Below are 24,683 nucleotides of genomic sequence, written 5' to 3'. Positions count from 1 at the left end.
TATAAGCCGTATTACATTTGATTTGATCTTTCAAACCTGCCCCGAAGATCTCTGATGGGGGGGGGGGGGGGGGGGGGGTGGCGGCTTTGTTTTGGGGTTGTTGTTGATTTTTTTGTTGTTGTTGTTTTTTTGTTGTAAAATGTTTCATATATTAAACGGAATTATGACATGATCATCGTGACAATAATAAAGGTTGAAACTGTTGTTAATATAGTTATATATATAATAATGTCAAAAGTAACTAAACTCGAAACACTAATATCCGTTGTTCCGGAGGGAGAATAATTTCCGGGTCACGGAAAGCTAACAGCTGATGCGGTGCAGAAAGGGGAAAAGAGGCGAGTAAGCGGTCGGCTCTCCTTTATCCTAATATAAAAATGATAATAATCACTATAAAATACAGAACTTACGTGAAAATGTTTAGGTGATCGTTCTAAGGAGAAGTCTTAAATGGACTTCCTGTAATTAATTTGGATGCACACGCACTTCAACACATATTTGTTGTTTTTGTTTACTCTGTCATTCACAGAGTATTTGGAAGTACGCACGCGCAGTGAGTGAGCGTCATTGTTTTATTAAAGTAGGAGCTATTACTTGCTTAACGCGCCTATGTATTTTGCTCAAAGGTCAGCCTGTCCCATTTAAACAACCGTGTGTAAAGTCCACTTGTCATTTAGTCGAGTTTGCAGCAACAGGACAAAAATGCAAGCCTTGCAGAATATTGAACAGTTTATTAAGGGAGTGAAAATGGACAAGTGGGCAGTGGCTCTGCTCACTGGTGCTACCTGCGTTGTCGGATCCGTGGTTATGCTGGTGAAAAAGATCAGCAGCCACCGAGAGACGGAGGAAAAGATCAAGAGAGCCAGAAACAGGAGAGACGAGAGCTTGCAGCGGGCAGAGCAGGCGGTGCTCCGCTACAAAGAGTCGGTGAGAGTTCAGAGCCCTGGACTTTGAATTGTTTAAGTTAATCTTTGGAGATATTAGTTCAAACCTGGTGAACTATGGACAAACAATTTGGTAAATCCAAATTCAAATTTTATTTGTGACGTACACAGTCATACACAGTACGATATGCAGTGAAATGCTTGGACAACTGCTCGTGACCTAAAGAAAAGAAGAAAAGGCTCTGAATAAGATAGGAAATAAATATGAAAATTAAAAAGGGTAAATTTAACTAGGAAGGAATAAAATAAAATATAAAGATTAAAGTTAAAAATGAAATAACTGTACAACACAAATTAGACTGAAGGGTAAATTTAACTGGGAAAGAATAAGATAAAATATATAAATTAAAGTACCGGCAGTACCAAGAGTGACTGGGAAGATGATCTTAGTACTCTAGCAGGCGTGTATAATCTAAGTAGCTCAATGAGGTAGCTTGGAGCTATATTGTTAATAATTCGGAAGGTGAGCAGCAGGATTTTGAATTGAATGTGATACTTAACAGGAAGCCAGTGCAGGTCGGCAAGGACAGCGTTAATAGAGACACGCCCCCCACTACCAGTAAGGAGACGCGCAGCCGCTTTCTGAACAATTTGCAGTCTATGGAGAAGAGTAGAGTTAAGACCAAAGTAAAGGGAGCTGCAATAATCTAACCTAGATGTCACAAAGGCGTGACATAATGTTTGGCCTTGCTAATAAGACGCAGTTGATAGAAGCAAGATTTGACAAGAGCAGACACTTGTTTGTCGAATTTAAAAGAGCTATCCAAAAACACACCCAGGTCACTAACAGTGTCGGTGAGGAAACTATCAAAGGAACCCAAGGCATCACGGAGTTGGCCACGGGGGATACTACTGTCACGTGTAGAATCGTTTAGCCAACATCGGGAAATTATCTAGGGCGCTTCATTTTAACAGGGGCAACAGTATTGAGGATGGAGGAGCATGTGGAAAAAAGGGTGCTAGCAAAATCATCAACCATGGGAGATAGGGAACAGTCAGGAATGGAGGAGGCAAGTTTCAGGAAAGACAGAAAAATTCTCCACAGTTGCAAAATTAATTATACGTGTAGGGCGTAAGAGAGCCTCAGGGTGAGGGTATTACTTAATTACATAAGTAATTAAGTATACAGAGGTGGAACACAGACAAAGGAAAAATCCTGGTTCAATGCTTTTTTTGTTTAATTTAATTTATTTTATTTTATTTATTTTTGAACCAGAAAAATCCCTTGAGATTAACATCAGTTTTTCAAGGATAAATTGGTCAAGAGGACAAACCCTTACATTGTTACAAGTTACAATTCAAATATAACATCAAAACACTTAATAAGTAGTTAGAGACAAAATAATACAAAAATATATGATCCAGCTTATAAATAGCAATAACAGTCTTCGGTTACATAAGTCTTTTTGAGTGTTATGAACTCTGTCAGGGAGAGCTTTAATGTGTTCTGAAGGTTGTTCCATGACTAGGATGCAAAATTAGAGGTGATACTAAGTCTTAAATTCTTGCTTTAAATGTTTTTTTGAAGTAATGATTCTGTGTGGGTCTGTGTCTCCTAGCATCCGACAACTGACTCTGCTTTCATCCTGACGCTCTCCCTGTCTGAGCTGACACAGCAGCTGAAGGAAGGCTCACTTACCCCTGAGGATGTGCTTTACTCTTATATGGAAAAGGTTCAGTATCCAACATGACACAAAGGTTCACTTAATATAACAAAACAAATCTTTCATAATAGCTCAAATACACCAAAAGCTAATTTTTAGAAGTAATCATTAGTAATCAAGTAACTATTTTAATTTTCAGGACTTGTCTCTCTTTTTTATTTTTGACAGGAATGTTCATCCCCTTGAAGCATGAAAACTTCTTTCAGGGGAAAACGTTTCTCTGAATCTGTCTGTGCTTGTTTCCTTTCCAACAGACTCTGGCTGTAAACAAAAAGCTGAACTGCTGCACTGAAATTTTGCTGGAGAGTTTGGACCAGCTGACAACTGTTGGCTCCAACAAGGATGGTCTCTTGTACGGAGTTCCAGTTAGCGTCAAAGAAAATATTACATTTAAGGTATTACAAAGGTTATGCAATGCAAATTTCAGTTACAGTTAAAGTATTTCCCATCAGTATTTATAAGTATGGTACAGTATTCTCGAGCATCATAGCTCAGGTATTTGATGTAACATTATCATCTTTGTTTTTTCCAACACTAGAATCATGACTGTTCTTGTGGTGTGGTCATTAACCTGGACCAGCCCGCTGAAAAGGACAGTGTGCTCATTCAAGTCCTGAAGAAACAAGGAGCTATTCCCTTTGTGAGAACCAACTTGCCTCAAGCTCTTTTAAAGTACATCTTTTATCAGTTACTCACATAAAAATCTACAGCACATTTAAAACTGAGTGCATGTGTTAAGTTGCCTTTGTCCATTCCAAATGTGCAAATAATGAAAATATGAATGAAAATAATATGCAAAGACTCATTAACTGTCTGTTGACAGCTATGACTGCAGTAATCCTATCTACGGGCAGACTGTGAACCCTCATAACCCCCAGAAGACCTCTGGAGGTTCATCTGGTGGGGAGGGGGCTCTCATCGGGGGAGGGGGCTCTCTGCTTGGTATAGGCACTGATATAGGTGGCAGTATCCGTATTCCTGCATCCTTCTGTGGAATCTGTGGTTTCAAGCCAACTGCAGGTCGGCTCAGGTGGGTCTCATTCAGTCAGTTTCCTGGAAATTTATTACACATTGAGTTACACTGAGTTAAACTCTTGTCTTTGTTAACACTTTTGTGTAATGATTAGTTTACAGGGCCTTCGTCCAGTTTATCGAGGGCAAAAGTCGGGTAAGAAACATATGTACTTTACATATAAAGTAAATGTAGTTACATAACCACTGTATAGCAATATTTCACAGACACAAACTGTCTCAAATATTTGAGTCACTGCTTTATATTTCGTATGAAACTAGTGCCGTCATCTCCTGGACCCATGGCAAGAGATGTGGACAGCCTGGCTCTGTGCATGCAGGCACTTCTTTGTGACCACATGTTTTCTTTGGACCCCACTGTTCCACCGTTACCTTTTAACATGGAGGTGTGTCCTGTACTGTGAGGTTCATATAATCTGTTAATGATTTTTTTTTTGGTTAAAAACTACAAATTAAGCGGATACATGGTTGTCCTAACGCTTCACTTTATATTACTCTTACCTCACCTGTTATTAATGTCCTGAGATACAGAACTAACTTTACAGGCTGTAATCTTAACCTTTGCAAACTGATTACGGTATGTTTAATTGACTGAGGAAGTAAAAAAGATTGACCCTTAGATATACAGAAGCTCCAGACCTCTAAGGATCGGTTATTTGGAAAGCGATGGCTACACGCATCCATCTCCAAGCATGGCCCGAGGCGTCAGAGAGGTCAAAGCTCTGCTAGAGCAAGCAGGGCACACAGTAAGACGTCACCACACACACTATGATCACTGTCAAGCCACGTATGTGATATGAGTCATAGGTCCTTAGTGTTGATATTTGTGTCTTTAGCTCGTCCCTTACTGTCCACTGAAGATGGATCAAATTTTCCCTGAACTATTGATAAAGGGTTTTTTAGCAGATGGAGCTACCACCCTGCTACAAAAACTGTGAGTTGTTCCATTTAATAAGTCAGTTAGTACCATTTGTTTTCTAAACTTAAATCATCTAACATTTAGAGATTTTGTTTCTTTTTAGTTCTAACCACTAAACATCACCATGCTGCCATTGTCTTTACGAGCAACATGGGGTTGTGGTTCTTTTTGAAACCATTACAGTAATTCTCAGTTCAGTGTCTCTGAACAGACTGTTTTCTCCTGTGCCAATGATCTCTTTCATTTTAGGGAAGGGGGACCTGTGGACCCTTGTCTGGAGCCTCAGGTTTTTCCTTGCGGCTTTCCCAAGTGGTTGAAGAAAACCATTTCATTCTTGCTCAAACCCGTGGTGAGTCCTTGGTTTAACAGTTAACTTCACAGTTCAGTCTGATAAAACATTTATAATGATGCTGATTTTTTTGGCAGTTTCCTCGTGTTTCTGCCAACTTTGATGCTCTTTGTGGAGTTGGGTGAGAAAGTATCCTTGAAATTCTTCATTTGTGCTTGAATCGTTTCTTTGTTACATTTCCATGTGCTAGGAATTGTATCCAAACGTTCTGCTTCATTTTTAGATCTGTTCCTGAGCTGTGGAAGCAACATGCTGCTGTTGAGGTACTGTCAGCTGATGATGCATGGTCACGTATGAAAGTCTGAAGGTGAAATTGAGATTTCCTGTGTTTTCTTTAGGACTACATTCAAGAGACAATAGCACATTGGAGGAGCTGCAACATTGATGTGCTGCTGTGTCCTGTGATTGGACCAGCCTACAACTTCTTATACTGTGGCAAACTTTCAAGTATGATTAACTCAGTATGACAGACAACTTAGTTTCTGTATTTATCACTTTGTTTTCAAAAAAATGTAATTACAGGACTTTAAAGATGTTTAAAGTGTGAAGCAAAAGTCACAAATTAGATCAGATATTGTTACTTTAATAGTTTCAGAAAATTACAAAGATATGTAAAATATAAAAGGCAAAAGATAACAGTAACTAATAAAAAACACTTTATTTTTCCAGTTTAATTTTTATTGTGTTTAGTACTTCTATTTGTAAATGAAGTTTAGCTAAAGTGTAATTCATGTTGTAGTGGATTCAGCGGGTTTCATCACTGGGGAACTGGATAGACATGATAAAAAAAAAGAATGACAGTGTACAAAACATGTCTGTGAACTCAGTCATCCAGGTCACTGTAGTCTAAGGAGCTTGGAAAGAAAAACATCATTGCTGCTTGTGACTTACACCCGTTTTCACACCTTGGATGGTGTGATTAGGTATAGGATCAATGGGTGGTCCATGACCCTCTTGGGGACACTTCCATGGGGCTTAAAATCTGGGACTCTCCACCAGCTGCTCTTGGAACTGAAGAAGCTTCTCGAATGAGAGGTGAAACGTCTTCAAGAAACCTAAAGAAGTCCAGACACTTTTATTTCCAAGCTCCTTAGTGTACAAAACAGTTACACGTTATAATACAACTGAACTTTGAAAAGAGGAAAAAAAGAGACATTTCATCAAAGATGAGGACGACTCTCCAGACATTACTTGATTTAAAAAGTAACCTGGGTCTGGATATAGAGTAAGTAAGTAAGTAATTGTTTTGTCTTTTCTGCGTTTTAAGCTGCTGTTAGCTACACGATACTCTACAATCTCCTTACCTTTCCTGCGGGTGTAGTCACTGTTTCCACAGTGACCACAAAGGATGAGGAAGAACTCAAGCACTATAAGGGCTGTTATCAGGACATGTGGGACAAACTCTTCAAAGAGGTAGGCAACATGTACCAGTGAGATAAGACTGAGTGAGAACATAGAGCCAGATTTACTAACACGTTGTGTCAGGACAAACTTTTGGCATGAAAAAAAATAGATTTTTCCAAAGCGAGTGCAGTAAGAAGACTTCAGTTAAGAAGTGGGGGCTCAGAGACTTTTGTAAATGATCCATTTGCACGTGTTTAATGTTTATATCCACGCTATAGACTGCGTCACTATTTTCCTCTTCTGGCATATGAAGTGAAATCAGCTGATTGCAGCACATGTGCAAGTGGAACCATTGAGCAGGATCGATAGGCAAGCAGACTAACAATTCCAAGGTACAGAGCTACCAAGCCACTTAATGCTAAATTTGCTCAATAGCTTCAGAGATGACCTGGAGCCTCTAACCTAAAGGAGTCACACAATGCCAGCGGCAACAAAACTGCTTCCAGCCAGAGGCGGAGCCAGACATTTGAAACACCCGGGGCTTAGCCCAAAGAGTAGTATGCATGTGGGATTTTTTTTTTTTTTTTTTTGGGGGGGGGGGGGGGGGGGGTGTAGAAGTGACTGAAAGATTAATAGGCTCTGTTCAAAAAAGAATGACTTCATATAGGGAAAAATATATATCACATGTGCAGGACACCTTAAACTAGTTTTTTAATTAAGCAGCAAGGCAGAACAAGGTCAGGGCTGCATCAAGACACAGGGACTAAACCCCAATTCAACCAGACCCAGAACTGATCCAGAATTAAAACAGGACTACAACAGTTCAAAATCAGGACTACTGAGGACTTAACCGAGACAGAACCAGAATCAGAACTAGATGATAGCACTAAAAATCATCATAGACCTGCACTACACTTATTTTTTAATTCTACCAAAGTCCACTATTTAGATTGAGAAAAGTTTATATAATTATTTAGCCTTGTTGTGCAAACAAGCCTGCAGAACTTAATAAATACAGAATTTGAAAAATAACAAACCTAAAAAGAAACACTAGGTACGAGATACATGAGGACCTGTGATACGGTGATACTTTTGGTAAACAACCATTTGACTAACATGTGTGTCTCACCTGCTCTTGTTCATCTGTTCTGTCCTCGTTCTCCTCTCTCTCCCTCTTTGTGCTGACAATCATCAAATATACAGTTGAAACCAGATATTTACTCTTCAGATAAAAACACTTTTTTAATTGTAACATCAAATCAGACTAAATGTTTATTTTTTTAGATTGATAAATATAAAAACATATTTGTTAACTTTAAGAGTAAAGAGAGAAACTATCTGTATTTCTTAATTGCAAATGGCACCAAATTGTATTCAAACTTGAGCCACATTTATGGAGCTCCACAGTTCTTTTCCTGGTGTTTTGGTTGATATCTCTTGATTTTCCCATGTCACAGAAACAGGCTCTGTGTTTTGCCTTATATGCATCCACAGCTGTGCCACCAGTTTACTCACATGGACTCTACTAACCTATCAGAAGCTTCTTCAGCTCAGAATGGAATCGTCTGGAGTTTTCTTATTAATTAACAATAAATTTAGTGTACATGTACTCCTAAATTTGATGAAAGTGATAAAAATAGCTCTGTCTCTCTTTATTCTGAAATTTAACTAATTCAAAATATATTTCAATATTTATCTAAAACAAAAATTTACTCTAAATTGATGTTGTACAGTAAAAATGTTTTATGTTTTCTCCCTAAAGTGTATGTAAATATCTGGTTACAAATGTGAATATCCTGCTGTGTACTGAAATCCCTCTTGTTTTGCATAGAAATATACTGAACAACATACAAAGCATAATATATAAAATAACATTTACCTGAGTTTTTTCTTTGAAAGAACCCTCGAATGTCCATTCTTATGTTTCAGTACATAACTGAAACCGATTTAGTCGGGGAGGGTAAGAACTGAAAATATGAAATAAACACACGTAAGCTAAGACTCTCTAAAAAAAATAGCATTTGTTCGGCTTTTCATTTTGCCATTTGTTGATTCACTTGAAGAGCAAGTAACGTAATATTGGTCAAGTGATCAGTTTCATATCAATCTTTCGTGATGCACCGTCATATTTACATTATTTGTACGGTACGAATTATTTGCTTTGGTACCTGGTCAAACTTAAGCTCTCCTTAGTATGGCTGGCTCCGTCTCTCCAACAGCGCACTCACGGGCAGCAGCTGCCCCGCCCCCTCGCTCAGTCGCTTAGTGCCTGAGCTTGGATCATACCAATATCAGGGGGGGATTCACGCACAGTCGTAAATTCCCACAGTGTGCACTATGTGCTTCGAATATTGTGTGTACTTTTTGTTTTATACAGTTGTCAGCCAGACATCTAACTATGAAAAATTACACTCCAAAAGACCCCGGGCTTCTGACAAAACAACCCGGGCTTAAGCCCCGTAAGCCACCCCCACGCTCCGCCCCTGCTTCCAGCTCTTCAGTTTCACAGCCTGTGCAATAGGGTTCAAAGGGAAACGGCCAAAAAATGGAGAAACAGGGAGGAGGACAGCACTGATCCTCAGAAGAATCAGACCTTTGATGGACATTAAAGCAATGTATTTATGTTGATAAACTTTAAAAATACATTTTTCCTTAATAAAGTTTTATCACACTCCACTTAAACAGTTATAATTCCAGGAGTGTAAACAGCACACGGTTTTCAGCACATCAGCTGTGCTCCAACAACCGTTACTTATTACTGGTGGATCTACACAAGCTCAGCTGCATGCACTTTGACAATACGTGAGATTACAGATGAACACATGTACACACATGACTTCCCCATGAATTCAGCAAATCCATTTTTTTTCTAGGTAAACACCTTTCAGCACTATTTGGGGATTGTGCTCTTTTGCCCTGTTTAGTAAATTACACATTTAGGTGGTGCGTTCAGCTGCTGAGCATTAAGTGACAGGAGTGTTTTTTTGTGTTCAGGCAGTGTCCGGTGGCGAGGGTCTACCTGTGGCGGTTCAGTGTGTTGCTCTGCCGTGGCAGGATGAGCTCTGCCTGCGCTTCATGAAGGAAGTGGAACAACTGGTCAAAGAAAGCAAGAAGTAAAGCTGCTTTCTTTCTCAGTCTCACAGGAGAGGCTGCAGACTTGAGAGGAGACATGTTAACTTGAGTATTTCCTGTAATAATGAGCTAATGGTGTCATAAATAGTGGAGTATTCTCTACACTACAAGCTTAATCTGGGCACTTTTTGTTTTTTGGCTGTTTGTTGAAGGTTAAATAAAAGGTAATTGTTAAAATTACACATTTTTTGTTCTTATTGTTGTAGGTCTTTTGTCGTATTACCATCCATTTCATGTAATAAAGTATGAAAAGGCACTAAAAGAACGAAAACTGGAATCATGTCAACAGTAGGCAAAGAGACAGTGCTAGTACATGTGTAAAAATGTTAAGAATTAGCATTAAATAATAAGTATGTAAAGTAATATTACTGTTTGTGCACATAATTCTACGATTTACATTGTATACATATACAAATTAGTACATACTACATTTGCTTTTGTTTACAACAACAACAACAACAATAACCTTTATTTATACAGCACATTTAAAACCAGTGGTGTACCAAAGTGCTTAACATACAAGAGGGTAAGATGAAGTAACAGGGAAGGATGAAGGCTTGTTACGACCCGTCTAGGGCCAGGCAATAACATGAGTGAGGCACTCGCTTCCCACCCCAAGACCCAAGCAGCCACAGGAAACAAATCCGTTCGTTATAATGTGATTTATTTACAAAGTGAAAAAAAGGAACAACAAAACGGGAGTGTCAACACTTCAGGGTGAGCCAAGGCCAAAATAATAAACAAAAACAAATCTACACAAATCCCGCTCCCCTGACCTTACCAAAACAAAGTCAAAAGTAAAGACAGAGTCTGACCTCCTTAACTAATTCAAAACAGGAAAAAACGGGTGATCAAAAGAAACGGCAGCTCACCCCTACCCACTCCACTTCCACAACTTTTAAGCCGCACTGTAGCCAGCGGCTGCCACAGTTACACTGCTGGGTCATGAGGAGAAACGCGAGGACCTCTCCTGCAGTAGCACTCCAGACTCCTTTTAATGGGCGGGTCCTCCAGCTGGAACCAGTCACGTCGGGGCGGTGTATCCACGCACCAATCGGAGCAGGGCCCTGGCACAGCTGAATTAACATAAAAAGGTACATCACCTGCACAAAACAAACACATGAACGTGCAAGTTCGTAACAGGCTATGGCAAAGTACCAACATGCTAGCAGGTTAAATGGCATTAAAAACATAGAAGCAAAAGAAATGCATATAAAAGCATAAAAGAACAATATATGTAAAGGATAAAACAGTCAAAAATTTTAAAAATGATTAAAAGTAGTTAAGAATAGACCGGAGATAGAAATAAGCATTAAACTAACTAACAAGCATTAACTGGTAGAAAAAGGCAAGGCTAAATAGGTGGGCTTTTAACCGCGATTTGAAGGATTGAATGGAATCAGACTCACGGACAGCGATGGGGAGGTTATTCCATAGATTGGGTGCAGCCAAGGCAAACGCTCGGTCACCTCTAGTCTTCAGCCGGGATCTCGGCAGTACCAAGAGTGACTGGGAAGATGATCTTAGTACTCTAGCAGGGGTGTATAATCTAAGTAGCTCAATGAGGTAGCTTGGAGCTATATTGTTAATAGAGCTGGGCGATATAAGATTTTTTCATATCACGATATGCTTTTTCATTTCGGGCGATAACGATATATATCACGATATAAGCCAAATAACTATATTTATAGTTGTATCCATAATTTCTTGGAGCTAATTAATTTTACAGTGTTGAATGAAGTTTATTATTTATGTTCTTGTGCATATAGGCTAAGTTAGTACTGTGTTATGCTATTAATTACATAGCATATTGATTTTTTGTTAGTGGGTTAATCACTCTTTCTCACGCTCATGCTGGAGCGAGGAGAGCGGATCACCGGAGGCGATTCAAACCATCAATCCCGACAGTGATAATGGGCAACGTGAACGCGCTACAGAATAAGATTGATGAACTGTGCGCTCTGAACAACCACAGACTATACCGTGAGTGCAGCTTGTTTATCTTCACGGAGACGTGGCTAACCGAGCTAACGCCACAGGCTAACGTAGACCTATGCGGTTTCACATCCGTGAGAGCCGATAGGGACACGCAGGCCAGCGGAAAAAGCAGAGGTGGGGGACTCATTGTCTACGTCAGGGACGTGCAGAGAGGTTTAAAGGGGCGGGTGCTCAAAGTTAAAAAGGGGCACATTGAACCAGGCTGAATAACAACAACACACATTCATCAAGAATCTAATATGGGAAGGGCAGGGCTGTGTTGATCTGAGACTGTAGACATTAAAAAGTCCACAGGAGAGATGGTAGCTGATTAAACAAGTGTCATGAGATAATAACAAAATGCAAAGATTGGTGACAGCGCTTGGAACCATAAGGCAACAAAAAACTGTGACATAAACTCGGCTCTGCCTGTGAATCACTCTTTGCTTCTCTTCTTCCTTCCATCCCATCATTTCATATATCACTCTCCACTTGCTGTCTATCTGAGAACAAGGCACAACTTGCTATTGCAATAAACTATAATCTAATTATCCACACCTAACAACTCCTGCACTTAATCTATAATAAAATGATGACAGAAAAATGTTATAGCACTGCCTTTAGTAGCCTCACACAGCTCCTACTGTTTCCTCCTCATGTCCTTACCAGCCATGTCTGCACAATGTTATATCATGAGTAATATTTTTTTAAATCCAGCTAAATAAAACACACACATGCACACACAGTGACATTTTAGACCTTCTTCAGAATACTGTATATACTATGGGCATCATGGTGCTGATCCAGAATCCTTACATTATTATTCATTACTAGAGCTACAATAATAAAGCAATGAGGAGGGGGAAGTAATAAATATGAAATAATGTATTTATGATGATTCCATTTGTTTCACTATCCACTCTGTGCAGGGCAAAGCTTATTACATTTTTAAACTAGAGATACAATCATTTTGCTGCTGTAAAATCCAACTTTTGTCTTATTTAAAATATAAATCTAATATAATCTGCTTCTTAATGTATGTTTTTTAAAATACAGCTTGTGTTTTTTAATATATTATAATTATAATAATTATTATGTGGACATGCATATTAGATCGTTTTTTAGTGAAATATAATCCCTCCAGAAAGGCAGGAAATGCCCAGAAACTTACTCTAAAACTAAATATGTTCTAAATACTTTAAAACTAAATATGTTCCCTAAAACGGTGACAGAGCTACAGACCCATGACAGCCTTACACAGGTAGCCAGCAGCTATGACCAGCACTACCTGTGCAGTTAATAAAAGGACAGGTAATGTTTGTCGCGCTGTTGCACACACAGCACGCTCGTTTGTTTCAGTTCGTCAGTTGCAACAAGACAGCTTACCAACGTGTACGTAATAAGCTAATACTCCTGGGTGCTACACACTACAGTGTACGCTGTACACCTACTTACTGGTTTTGTCGCATCAGTCTGTGTCTCTGAGTTAACTTGTGTTTCTCCTACAGCTCCGGACCGCAAAAAATGCGCGTGCTCTTTGTGAGCTCGTTCCCGGCTCGTAACCAGCGCGTTCTGCCGTCGAGGGCGATCATTGGTTAATAGTGATCATGTGACTGATGCAAGCCAGATCCTTTTATTTAGCAAAACTGTGATTAATAGTTAAATATTATTGTTGAGGGGCACAGAAAGGACTCCGCACGCACACACACATAAAAAAATAAATAAAAAAATTTTAAAAGTTGCCTCAACAAAAGGGCACTTTGGGCACTCATCAGGAAAGGGGCGGGTGCTCAAGCCCCTCTAGCCCCCCCCCCTCTGCACGTCCCTGGTCTACGTTAACAACAGATACTGTAACCCTGGACACGTCTCCGTTAAAGTTTCGGTATGCCGTCCGGACCTGGAGCTGCTAGCTGTTAGCTTGCGGCCATATTATCTACCTCGGGAGTTCAGTCATGTGATCTGTGTGTGTGTTTACATCCCTCCGAGGGCTGACTCAACAGCTGCCTGTGAGAAAATACACACAGTCACAGCAAGACTTCAGACACAAAACCCCGAGGCTTTCATTATTATATCTGGAGACTTTAACCATGCCACACTGGATTCTACTCTGGCTGCTTTTCACCAGTTTGTGAATTGTCCCACAAGGAGCAACAGGACAATTGACCTACTGTATGCTAATGTGAGAGATGCATACAGAGCCACCCCCCTCCCCCCACTAGGGAAGTCAGACCACAACCTGGTTTACCTACAGCCACAATACACACCCCTCGTCCAAAGGCAGCCTGTCACAACGCGCTCCATCCGGAGATGGACCCCAGAAAAGGAGGATGCTCTGAGAGACTGCTATGACACCACAGACTGGGATGTGCTTCTGAGCCCACATGGTGAGGACATAGAGGGGGCGACACACTGTCTTACAGACTACCTCAACTTTTGTGTGGACACAGTCGCCCCTGCTAAGACGGTACGGTGTTATCCTAATAACAAACCGTGGGTAACACAGGAAGTCAAAGCTGTCCTCAACATGAAGAAGAAGGCTTTCAGGAGCAAAGTGAAGGAGGAGATGAAAGCAGCACAGCAGGAGGTGAAACGCTGCCTGAGGGAAGCAAAGGACACCTACAGGAGGAAGGTGGAGCAGAAGTTGGAGAGGAACAATATGAGGGAGGTCTGGAATGGTGTGAAAACCATCACAGGCCACAACACCAAGAAAAGTACAGTGGGGGGGACTGTGGAGAAGGCAAACGAAAGAAACAGGTTTTGACCAGCCCACAACCCCCACGCTCACCCTCACCTTTACTACAGAGTCCTCTCCCCACTCTCCTACCTCCCTCGCTTCCCCCCCTTCCTGACACCATGACACCCCCCTCCTCGAATCCCTCTCTCAGCAGCAAGACATCTCCCCCCCTCCCCTCTTCCCAAACATCTCCCAGTGTCACAGTGGATCAGGTCAGGAGGCAACTGAGGAAGCTTCGCCCCAGAAAGGCAGCAGGCCCAGACAAGGTGTGTCCTAGGATGCTAAAGGCGTGTGCTGCTGAACTTGGGGAGCCGCTACAACGAGTCTTCAATCTCAGTCTGCGACTGGGGAGAGTGCCCGCCCTATGGAAGACATCCTGCATCGTCCCGGTCCCCAAAAGGAACCGGCCCAATGAGCTGAATGACTTCCGAACGGTGGCACTGACGTCACATCTTATGAAGACTCTAGAGCGGCTCTTCCTCAACCTCCTCCGACCACAGGTACAACATGCCCAGGACCCACTACAGTTTGCATACAAGGCGGATGTCGGAGTGGAGGATGCCATCCTGTACCTCCTGCACAGAGCCCACTCACACCTGGATGGGGGAAAAGGCACGGTCAGGATCCTGTTTCTTGACTTTTCCAGTGCCTTTAATACCATCCAGCCCTGTATGCTTCAGGAAAAACTGAACAGGATGGAGGTGGACCCCTGCCTGGTGGCTTGGATCTCCGACTACCTCACCGACAGACCACAGTACGTCAGGCTGAAGGACATCACGTCGGACACTGTGGTCAGCAGCACAGGAGCACCACAGGGAACTGTGCTGTCCCCTCTTCTCTTCACCCTGTACACCTCTGACTTCTGCTACAACTCTGAATTATGCCACATTCAGAAGTTTGCAGATGACACAGCCATCATGGGGTGTATCTGGGATGATCAGGAAGAGGAGTACAGGAGCCTGGTGAGGAACTTTGTTGCATGGAGTCACACAAACCACCTGCAACTCAACACCTCAAAGACTAAGGAACTGGTTGTGGACTTCGGGAGGTCTAGAGCAGGTCCACTGCCGGTTCAGATAGAGGGGGAGGAGGTGTAGGTGGTCAACACGTACAAGTACCTCGGGCTGTGGGTGGACAACAAACTGGATTGGTCATGCAACACAGAGCACCTGTATAAAAAAGCCCAAAGCCGACTGTACTTCCTCAGGAGGCTGAGGTCTTTTAACATCTGCAGGAAGCTCCTGTGGATGTTTTACCAGTCAGTGGTTGCTGGAGTACTTTTCTATGCTGTGGTGTGCTGGGGGAGCAGCACAGCAAAGGAGGACTCATCCAGGCTGGAGAAACTGATCAGGAAGGCTGGCTCTGTGGTCGGCATGAAGCTGGACACTCTGGTGACAGTGGCAGAGAAAAGGACATTAAAGAAACTGATGGACATTATGAACAATGCTGGGCATCCTCTGCACACGGCCATAAACAACCAGAAGAGTCTGTTCAGTGACAGGTTGCTTCTCCCCAAGACAAGAACTAACAGACTTAAAAACTCCTTTGTCCCACACGCCATCAGACTGTTTAACTCCTCTCTGGAGGGGAGAGGGAGGGGAAACAGGGGGACAAGGGAGGGGGGAACAACTAAGCTGTAGTGCCTCTTCACTTCACTGTGCAATACCTTGTGCAATACTTTTGTAAATAGTCAATGGTGCAATAGACTCCATACTTGAAATGTGCAATTCACTTGTATTTTCATTTTTATTCCTATTTATCCCCTTCGTATATTTTATTTATATATGTCTCTGTATTTATATGTGTGTGTGTATATAATATTCTGTAACTGTAACTTCTGTCGGTGCTGTGCTTTTGGAAACCGAATTTCCCAGAGGAACCCACCCGAGGGATTAATAAAGTTTTATCTTATCTTATCTCTTATCATATTAGTTGTTGGTGGCTACTGGTTAATGAGTAACTAAAAAAGGCTTTTTGTCTGTCCTGAAGTTAATCAACCCTACATGCTCACCACGCCCACTTTAGTTCACAGCTAAAAACAAGGCAAGCCTGTCGCGTTTAAACAGCTGTGTGTTAGGACCATGTGGCATTTAAACCCATTTGCAGCCCCAGGACAAAGACGAAAATCACGCAGAACACTGAACCGTTTATTAAGAGAGTGAAGATGGACAAGTGGACAGCGGCTCTGCTCACTGGTGTTGCCTGCATTGTGGGATACCTGGTTGTGCGGGTGAAAAAGATCAACAGCCTCCGACAGGCAGAGGAAAAGATCAAGAGAGCCAGAAACAGGAGAGACGAGAGCTTGCAGCGGGCAGAGCAGGCGGTGCTCCGGTACAAACAGTCGGTGAGAGTTCAGAGCTTTGGGGATTTTTCTACTTTCTCTTTATCGATAATCTCAGCTAATGATCTGCTTTTAGTTTAACCTGGCAGAGGTGTAGTTATTAAATACCAAAATACTGGCACTTTGCAATGTCTCCATGCTTGAGCATGAAAATGAAAGTTATGACTGTGCAAACCGTTTAAGTGCAGTGAACTCATTGCTGTGTTTGAGAAAGTTTGTAAAAAAAAAGTGGAAGGAAGAATCCTGAATCTGTACATGGATGTGGTTCCGTCTCTTTGTTGCAGCCTTTAAAAGAAATAATAACATAATGATTCTGTGTGGGTCTGTGTCTCCTAGCATCCGACAACTGACTCTGCTTTCATCCTGACGCTCTCCCTGTCTGAGCTGACACAGCAGCTGAACGAAGGTTTACTGCGCCCCGAGGATGTGCTTTACTCTTACATGGAAAAGGTTCAATATCCAGCATGACACAAATCTTTCATAATAGATCAAATACAGCAAAAGTCATTTTTAAACAAGTAATCATTTAAATTACTCAGACTTATCTTAATGTTGTTTATTTTTGACATTACTCCTACTTATAACTCACTGCTTTTTAGTTCTTTTTACACAGAATTGTCTTATTACAGTTAAAGTTTAGACACACTGGATAATAATATTCATATAAGCAACACAGACTGATGTGTCAAGTAATGTCTGTGTTTCCAACAAGAGTTTAATATTTTACAAAGATTAAAATCCCTTTAGGTGAATAAGTTAATCTCAAACTGTCTGTGCTTGTTTCCTTTCCAACAGACTCTGGCTGTAAACAAAAAGCTGAACTGCTGCACTGAAATTTTGCTGGAGAGTTTGGACCAGCTGACAACTGTTGGCTCCAACAAGGATGGTCTCTTGTACGGAGTTCCAGTTAGCGTCAAAGAAAATATTACATTTAAGGTATTACAAAGGTTATGCAATGCAAATTTCAGTTACAGTTAAAGTATTTCCCATCAGTATTTATAAGTATGGTACAGTATTCTCGAGCATCATAGCTCAGGTATTTGATGTAACATTATCATCTTTGTTTTTTCCAACACTAGAATCATGACTGTTCTTGTGGTGTGGTCATTAACCTGGACCAGCCCGCTGAAAAGGACAGTGTGCTCGTTCAAGTCCTGAAGAAACAAGGAGCTATTCCCTTTGTGAGAACCAACTTGCCTCAAGCTCTTTTAAAGTACATCTTTTATCAGTTACTCACATAAAAATCTACAGCACATTTAAAACTGAGTGCATGTGTTAAGTTGCCTTTGTCCATTCCAAATGTGCAAATAATGAAAATATGAATGAAAATAATATGCAAAGACTCATTAACTGTCTGTTGACAGCTATGACTGCAGTAATCCTATCTACGGGCAGACTGTGAACCCTCATAACCCCCAGAAGACCTCTGGAGGTTCATCTGGTGGGGAGGGGGCTCTCATCGGGGGAGGGGGCTCTCTGCTTGGTATAGGCACTGATATAGGTGGCAGTATCCGTATTCCTGCATCCTTCTGTGGAATCTGTGGTTTCAAGCCAACTGCAGGTCGGCTCAGGTGGGTCTCATTCAGTCAGTTTCCTGGAAATTTATTACACATTGAGTTACACTGAGTTAAACTCTTGTCTTTGTTAACACTTTTGTGTAATGATTAGTTTACAGGGCCTTCGTCCAATTTATCGAGGGCAAAAGTCGGGTAAGAAACATATGTACTTTACATATAAAGTAAATGTAGTTACATAACCACTGTATAGCAATATTTCACAGACACAAACTGTCTCAAATATTTGAGTCACTGCTTTATATTTCGTATGAAACTAGTGCCGTCATCTCCTGGACCCATGGCAAGAGATGTGGACAGCCTGGCTCTGTGCATGCAGGCACTTCTTTGTGACCACATGTTTTCTTTGGACCCCACTGTTCCACCGTTACCTTTTAACATGGAGGTGTGTCCTGTACTGTGAGGTTCATATAATCTGTTAATGATTATTCTTTTGGTTAAAAACTACAAATTAAGCGGATACATAGTTGTCCTAACGCTTCACTTTATATTACTCTTACCTCACCTGTTATTAATGTCCTGAGATACAGAACTAACTTTACAGGCTGTAATCTTAACCTTTGCAAACTGATTATGTTTAATTGACTGAGGAAGTAAAAAAGATTGACCCTTAGATATACAGAAGCTCCAGACCTCTAAGGATCGGTTATTTGGAAAGCGATGGCTACACGCATCCATCTCCAAGCATGGCCCGAGGCGTCAGAGAGGTCAAAGCTCTGCTAGAGCAAGCAGGACACACAGTAAGACGTCACCACACACACTATGATCACTGTCAAGCCACGTATGTGATATGAGTCATAGGTCCTTAGTGTTGATATTTGTGTCTTTAGCTCGTCCCTTACTGTCCACTGAAGATGGATCAAATTTTCCCTGAACTATTGATAAAGGGTTTTTTAGCAGATGGAGCTACCACCGTGCTACAAAAACTGTGAGTTGTTCCATTTAATAAGTCAGTTAGTACCATTTGTTTTCTAAACTTAAATCATCTAACATTTTGAGATTTTGTTTCTTTTTAGTTCTAACCACTAAACATCACCATGCTGCCATTGTCTTTACGAGCAACATGGGGTTGTGGTTCTTTTTGAAACCATTACAGTAATTCTCAGTTCAGTGTCTCTGAACAGACTGTTTTCTCCTGTGCCAATGATCTCTTTCATTTTAGGGAAGGGGGACCTGTGGACCCTTGTCTGGAGCCTCAGGTTTTTCCTTGCGGCTTTCCCAAGTGGTTGAAGAAAACCATTTCATTCTTGCTCAAACCCGTGGTGAGTCCTTGGTTTAACAGTTAACTTCACAGTTCAGTCTGATAAAACATTTATAATGATGCTGATTTTTTTTGGCAGTTTCCTCGTGTTTCTGCCAACTTTGATGCTCTTTGTGGAGTTGGGTGAGAAAGTATCCTTGAAATTCTTCATTTGTGCTTGAATCGTTTCTTTGTTACATTTCCATGTGCTAGGAATTATATCCAAACATTCTGCTTCATTCTTAGATCTGTTCCAGAGCTGTGGAAGCAACATGCTGCTGTTGAGGTACTGTCAGCTGATGATGCATGGTCACGTATGAAAGTCTGAAGGTGAAATTGAGATTTCCTGTGTTTTCTTTAGGACTACATTCAAGAGACAATAGCACATTGGAGGAGCTGCAACATTGATGTGCTGCTGTGTCCTGTGATTGGACCAGCCTACAACTTCTTATACTGTGGCAAACTTTCAAGTATGATTAACTCAGTATGACAGACAACTTAGTTTCTGTATTTATCACTTTGTTTTCAAAAAAATGTAATTACAGGACTTTAAAGATGTTTAAAGTGTGAAGCAAAAGTCACAAATTAGATCAGATATTGTTACTTTAATAGTTTCAGAAAATTACAAAGATATGTAAAATATAAAAGGCAAAAGATAACAGTAACTAATAAAAAACACTTTATTTTTCCAGTTTAATTTTTATTGTGTTTAGTACTTCTATTTGTAAATGAAGTTTAGCTAAAGTGTAATTCATGTTGTAGTGGATTCAGCGGGTTTCATCACTGGGGAACTGGATAGACATGATAAAAAAAAAGAATGACAGTGTACAAAACATGTCTGTGAACTCAGTCATCCAGGTCACTGTAGTCTAAGGAGCTTGGAAAGAAAAACATCATTGCTGCTTGTGACTTACACCCGTTTTCACACCTTGGATGGTGTGATTAGGTATAGGATCAATGGGTGGTCCATGACCCTCTTGGGGACACTTCCATGGGGCTTAAAATCTGGGACTCTCCACCAGCTGCTCTTGGAACTGAAGAAGCTTCTCGAATGAGAGGTGAAACGTCTTCAAGAAACCTAAAGAAGTCCAGACACTTTTATTTCCAAGCTCCTTAGTGTACAAAACAGTTACACGTTATAATACAACTGAACTTTGAAAAGAGGAAAAAAAGAGACATTTCATCAAAGATGAGGACGACTCTCCAGACATTACTTGATTTAAAAAGTAACCTGGGTCTGGATATAGAGTAAGTAAGTAAGTAATTGTTTTGTCTTTTCTGCGTTTTAAGCTGCTGTTAGCTACACGATACTCTACAATCTCCTTACCTTTCCTGCGGGTGTAGTCACTGTTTCCACAGTGACCACAAAGGATGAGGAAGAACTCAAGCACTATAAGGGCTGTTATCAGGACATGTGGGACAAACTCTTCAAAGAGGTAGGCAACATGTACCAGTGAGATAAGACTGAGTGAGAACATAGAGCCAGATTTACTAACACGTTGTGTCAGGACAAACTTTTGGCATGAAAAAAAATAGATTTTTCCAAAGCGAGTGCAGTAAGAAGACTTCAGTTAAGAAGTGGGGGCTCAGAGACTTTTGTAAATGATCCATTTGCACGTGTTTAATGTTTATATCCACGCTATAGACTGCGTCACTATTTTCCTCTTCTGGCATATGAAGTGAAATCAGCTGATTGCAGCACATGTGCAAGTGGAACCATTGAGCAGGATCGATAGGCAAGCAGACTAACAATTCCAAGGTACAGAGCTACCAAGCCACTTAATGCTAAATTTGCTCAATAGCTTCAGAGATGACCTGGAGCCTCTAACCTAAAGGAGTCACACAATGCCAGCGGCAACAAAACTGCTTCCAGCCAGAGGCGGAGCCAGACATTTGAAACACCCGGGGCTTAGCCCAAAGAGTAGTATGCATGTGGGATTTTTTTTTTTTTTTTTTTTTTGGGGGGGGGGGGGGGGGGGGGGTGTAGAAATGACTGAAAGATTAATAGGCTCTGTTCAAAAAAGAATGACTTCATATAGGGAAAAATATATATCACATGTGCAGGACACCTTAAACTAGTTTTTTAATTAAGCAGCAAGGCAGAACAAGGTCAGGGCTGTATCAAGACACAGGGACTAAACCCCAATTCAACCAGACCCAGAACTGATCCAGAATTAAAACAGGACTACAACAGTTCAAAATCAGGACTACTGAGGACTTAACCGAGACAGAACCAGAATCAGAACTAGATGATAGCACTAAAAATCATCATAGACCTGCACTACACTTATTTTTTAATTCTACCAAAGTCCACTATTTAGATTGAGAAAAGTTTATATAATTATTTAGCCTTGTTGTGCAAACAAGCCTGCAGAACTTAATAAATACAGAATTTGAAAAATAACAAACCTAAAAAGAAACACTAGGTACGAGATACATGAGGACCTGTGATACGGTGATACTTTTGGTAAACAACCATTTGACTAACATGTGTGTCTCACCTGCTCTTGTTCATCTGTTCTGTCCTCGTTCTCCTCTCTCTCCCTCTTTGTGCTGACAATCATCAAATATACAGTTGAAACCAGATATTTACTCTTCAGATAAAAACACTTTTTTAATTGTAACATCAAATCAGACTAAATGTTTATTTTTTTAGATTGATAAATATAAAAACATATTTGTTAACTTTAAGAGTAAAGAGAGAAACTATCTGTATTTCTTAATTGCAAATGGCACCAAATTGTATTCAAACTTGAGCCACATTTATGGAGCTCCACAGTTCTTTTCCTGGTGTTTTGGTTGATATCTCTTGATTTTCCCATGTCACAGAAACAGGCTCTGTGTTTTGCCTTATATGCATCCACAGCTGTGCCACCAGTTTACTCACATGGACTCTACTAACCTATCAGAAGCTTCTTCAGCTCAGAATGGAATCGTCTGGAGTTTTCTTATTAATTAACAATAAATTTAGTGTACATGTACTCCTAAATTTGATGAAAGTGATAAAAATAGCTCTGTCTCTCTTTATTCTGAAATTTAACTAATTCAAAATATATTTCAATATTTATCTAAAACAAAAATTTACTCTAAATTGATGTTGTACAGTAAAAATGTTTTATGTTTTCTCCCTAAAGTGTATGTAAATATCTGGTTACAAATGTGAATATCCTGCTGTGTACTGAAATCCCTCTTGTTTTGCATAGAAATATACTGAACAACATACAAAGCATAATATATAAAATAACATTTACCTGAGTTTTTTCTTTGAAAGAACCCTCGAATGTCCATTCTTATGTTTCAGTACATAACTGAAACCGATTTAGTCGGGGAGGGTAAGAACTGAAAATATGAAATAAACACACGTAAGCTAAGACTCTCTAAAAAAAATAGCATTTGTTCGGCTTTTCATTTTGCCATTTGTTGATTCACTTGAAGAGCAAGTAACGTAATATTGGTCAAGTGATCAGTTTCATATCAATCTTTCGTGATGCACCGTCATATTTACATTATTTGTACGGTACGAATTATTTGCTTTGGTACCTGGTCAAACTTAAGCTCTCCTTAGTATGGCTGGCTCCGTCTCTCCAACAGCGCACTCACGGGCAGCAGCTGCCCCGCCCCCTCGCTCAGTCGCTTAGTGCCTGAGCTTGGATCATACCAATATCAGGGGGGGATTCACGCACAGTCGTAAATTCCCACAGTGTGCACTATGTGCTTCGAATATTGTGTGTACTTTTTGTTTTATACAGTTGTCAGCCAGACATCTAACTATGAAAAATTACACTCCAAAAGACCCCGGGCTTCTGACAAAACAACCCGGGCTTAAGCCCCGTAAGCCACCCCCACGCTCCGCCCCTGCTTCCAGCTCTTCAGTTTCACAGCCTGTGCAATAGGGTTCAAAGGGAAACGGCCAAAAAATGGAGAAACAGGGAGGAGGACAGCACTGATCCTCAGAAGAATCAGACCTTTGATGGACATTAAAGCAATGTATTTATGTTGATAAACTTTAAAAATACATTTTTCCTTAATAAAGTTTTATCACACTCCACTTAAACAGTTATAATTCCAGGAGTGTAAACAGCACACGGTTTTCAGCACATCAGCTGTGCTCCAACAACCGTTACTTATTACTGGTGGATCTACACAAGCTCAGCTGCATGCACTTTGACAATACGTGAGATTACAGATGAACACATGTACACACATGACTTCCCCATGAATTCAGCAAATCCATTTTTTTTCTAGGTAAACACCTTTCAGCACTATTTGGGGATTGTGCTCTTTTGCCCTGTTTAGTAAATTACACATTTAGGTGGTGCGTTCAGCTGCTGAGCATTAAGTGACAGGAGTGTTTTTTTGTGTTCAGGCAGTGTCCGGTGGCGAGGGTCTACCTGTGGCGGTTCAGTGTGTTGCTCTGCCGTGGCAGGATGAGCTCTGCCTGCGCTTCATGAAGGAAGTGGAACAACTGGTCAAAGAAAGCAAGAAGTAAAGCTGCTTTCTTTCTCAGTCTCACAGGAGAGGCTGCAGACTTGAGAGGAGACATGTTAACTTGAGTATTTCCTGTAATAATGAGCTAATGGTGTCATAAATAGTGGAGTATTCTCTACACTACAAGCTTAATCTGGGCACTTTTTGTTTTTTGGCTGTTTGTTGAAGGTTAAATAAAAGGTAATTGTTAAAATTACACATTTTTTGTTCTTATTGTTGTAGGTCTTTTGTCGTATTACCATCCATTTCATGTAATAAAGTATGAAAAGGCACTAAAAGAACGAAAACTGGAATCATGTCAACAGTAGGCAAAGAGACAGTGCTAGTACATGTGTAAAAATGTTAAGAATTAGCATTAAATAATAAGTATGTAAAGTAATATTACTGTTTGTGCACATAATTCTACGATTTACATTGTATACATATACAAATTAGTACATACTACATTTGCTTTTGTTTACAACAACAACAACAACAATAACCTTTATTTATACAGCACATTTAAAACCAGTGGTGTACCAAAGTGCTTAACATACAAGAGGGTAAGATGAAGTAACAGGGAAGGATGAAGGCTTGTTACGACCCGTCTAGGGCCAGGCAATAACATGAGTGAGGCACTCGCTTCCCACCCCAAGACCCAAGCAGCCACAGGAAACAAATCCGTTCGTTATAATGTGATTTATTTACAAAGTGAAAAAAAGGAACAACAAAACGGGAGTGTCAACACTTCAGGGTGAGCCAAGGCCAAAATAATAAACAAAAACAAATCTACACAAATCCCGCTCCCCTGACCTTACCAAAACAAAGTCAAAAGTAAAGACAGAGTCTGACCTCCTTAACTAATTCAAAACAGGAAAAAACGGGTGATCAAAAGAAACGGCAGCTCACCCCTACCCACTCCACTTCCACAACTTTTAAGCCGCACTGTAGCCAGCGGCTGCCACA

The 24,683-nt window shown here is 40.6% G+C and overlaps 2 protein-coding genes across 3 annotated transcripts; both read left to right on the top strand.

Moving 5' to 3' along the window:
* The first annotated feature begins 305 nt into the window (after positions 1 to 305).
* Positions 306 to 9,564, top strand: LOC146546387 (fatty-acid amide hydrolase 1-like). Of its 2 annotated transcripts, none has more exons than XM_085264060.1 (15): positions 306 to 338; positions 2,504 to 2,617; positions 2,863 to 3,003; positions 3,147 to 3,280; positions 3,432 to 3,638; positions 3,736 to 3,776; positions 3,902 to 4,026; positions 4,261 to 4,386; positions 4,477 to 4,574; positions 4,809 to 4,908; positions 4,986 to 5,029; positions 5,132 to 5,171; positions 5,247 to 5,355; positions 6,176 to 6,321; positions 9,247 to 9,564. In XM_085264060.1, exons 2-15 carry the CDS (start codon positions 2,609 to 2,611, stop codon positions 9,367 to 9,369), a joined length of 1,443 nt encoding a protein of 480 aa, XP_085120186.1. In that variant the 5' UTR covers positions 306 to 338; positions 2,504 to 2,608; the 3' UTR covers positions 9,370 to 9,564. The 2 variants fall into 2 exon arrangements, with proteins under 2 accessions (XP_085120186.1, XP_085120185.1); XM_085264059.1 differs by lacking the exon at positions 306 to 338 and adding an exon at positions 345 to 927.
* Positions 9,565 to 16,126: 6,562 nt separating this feature from the next.
* On the top strand, positions 16,127 to 23,934 carry LOC146546386 (vitamin D3 hydroxylase-associated protein-like). Its single transcript, XM_085265103.1, has 15 exons — positions 16,127 to 16,439; positions 16,773 to 16,886; positions 17,232 to 17,372; positions 17,516 to 17,649; positions 17,801 to 18,007; positions 18,105 to 18,145; positions 18,271 to 18,395; positions 18,625 to 18,750; positions 18,841 to 18,938; positions 19,173 to 19,272; positions 19,351 to 19,394; positions 19,497 to 19,536; positions 19,612 to 19,720; positions 20,541 to 20,686; positions 23,617 to 23,934. Exons 1-15 carry the CDS (start codon positions 16,260 to 16,262, stop codon positions 23,737 to 23,739), a joined length of 1,728 nt encoding a protein of 575 aa, XP_085121229.1. The 5' UTR covers positions 16,127 to 16,259; the 3' UTR covers positions 23,740 to 23,934.
* Positions 23,935 to 24,683: the final 749 nt, after the last annotated feature.

This window comes from Mchenga conophoros, linkage group LG23 (assembly GCF_057382185.1).
Source record: "Mchenga conophoros isolate Kocher_MC1m ecotype Shallow Benthic linkage group LG23, M_conophoros_male_GT1.1, whole genome shotgun sequence".
NCBI lineage: Eukaryota > Metazoa > Chordata > Actinopteri > Cichliformes > Cichlidae > Mchenga > Mchenga conophoros.
Note: the sequence above shows the minus strand (reverse complement) of the source record. Positions and strands in the feature narration are given on the sequence as shown.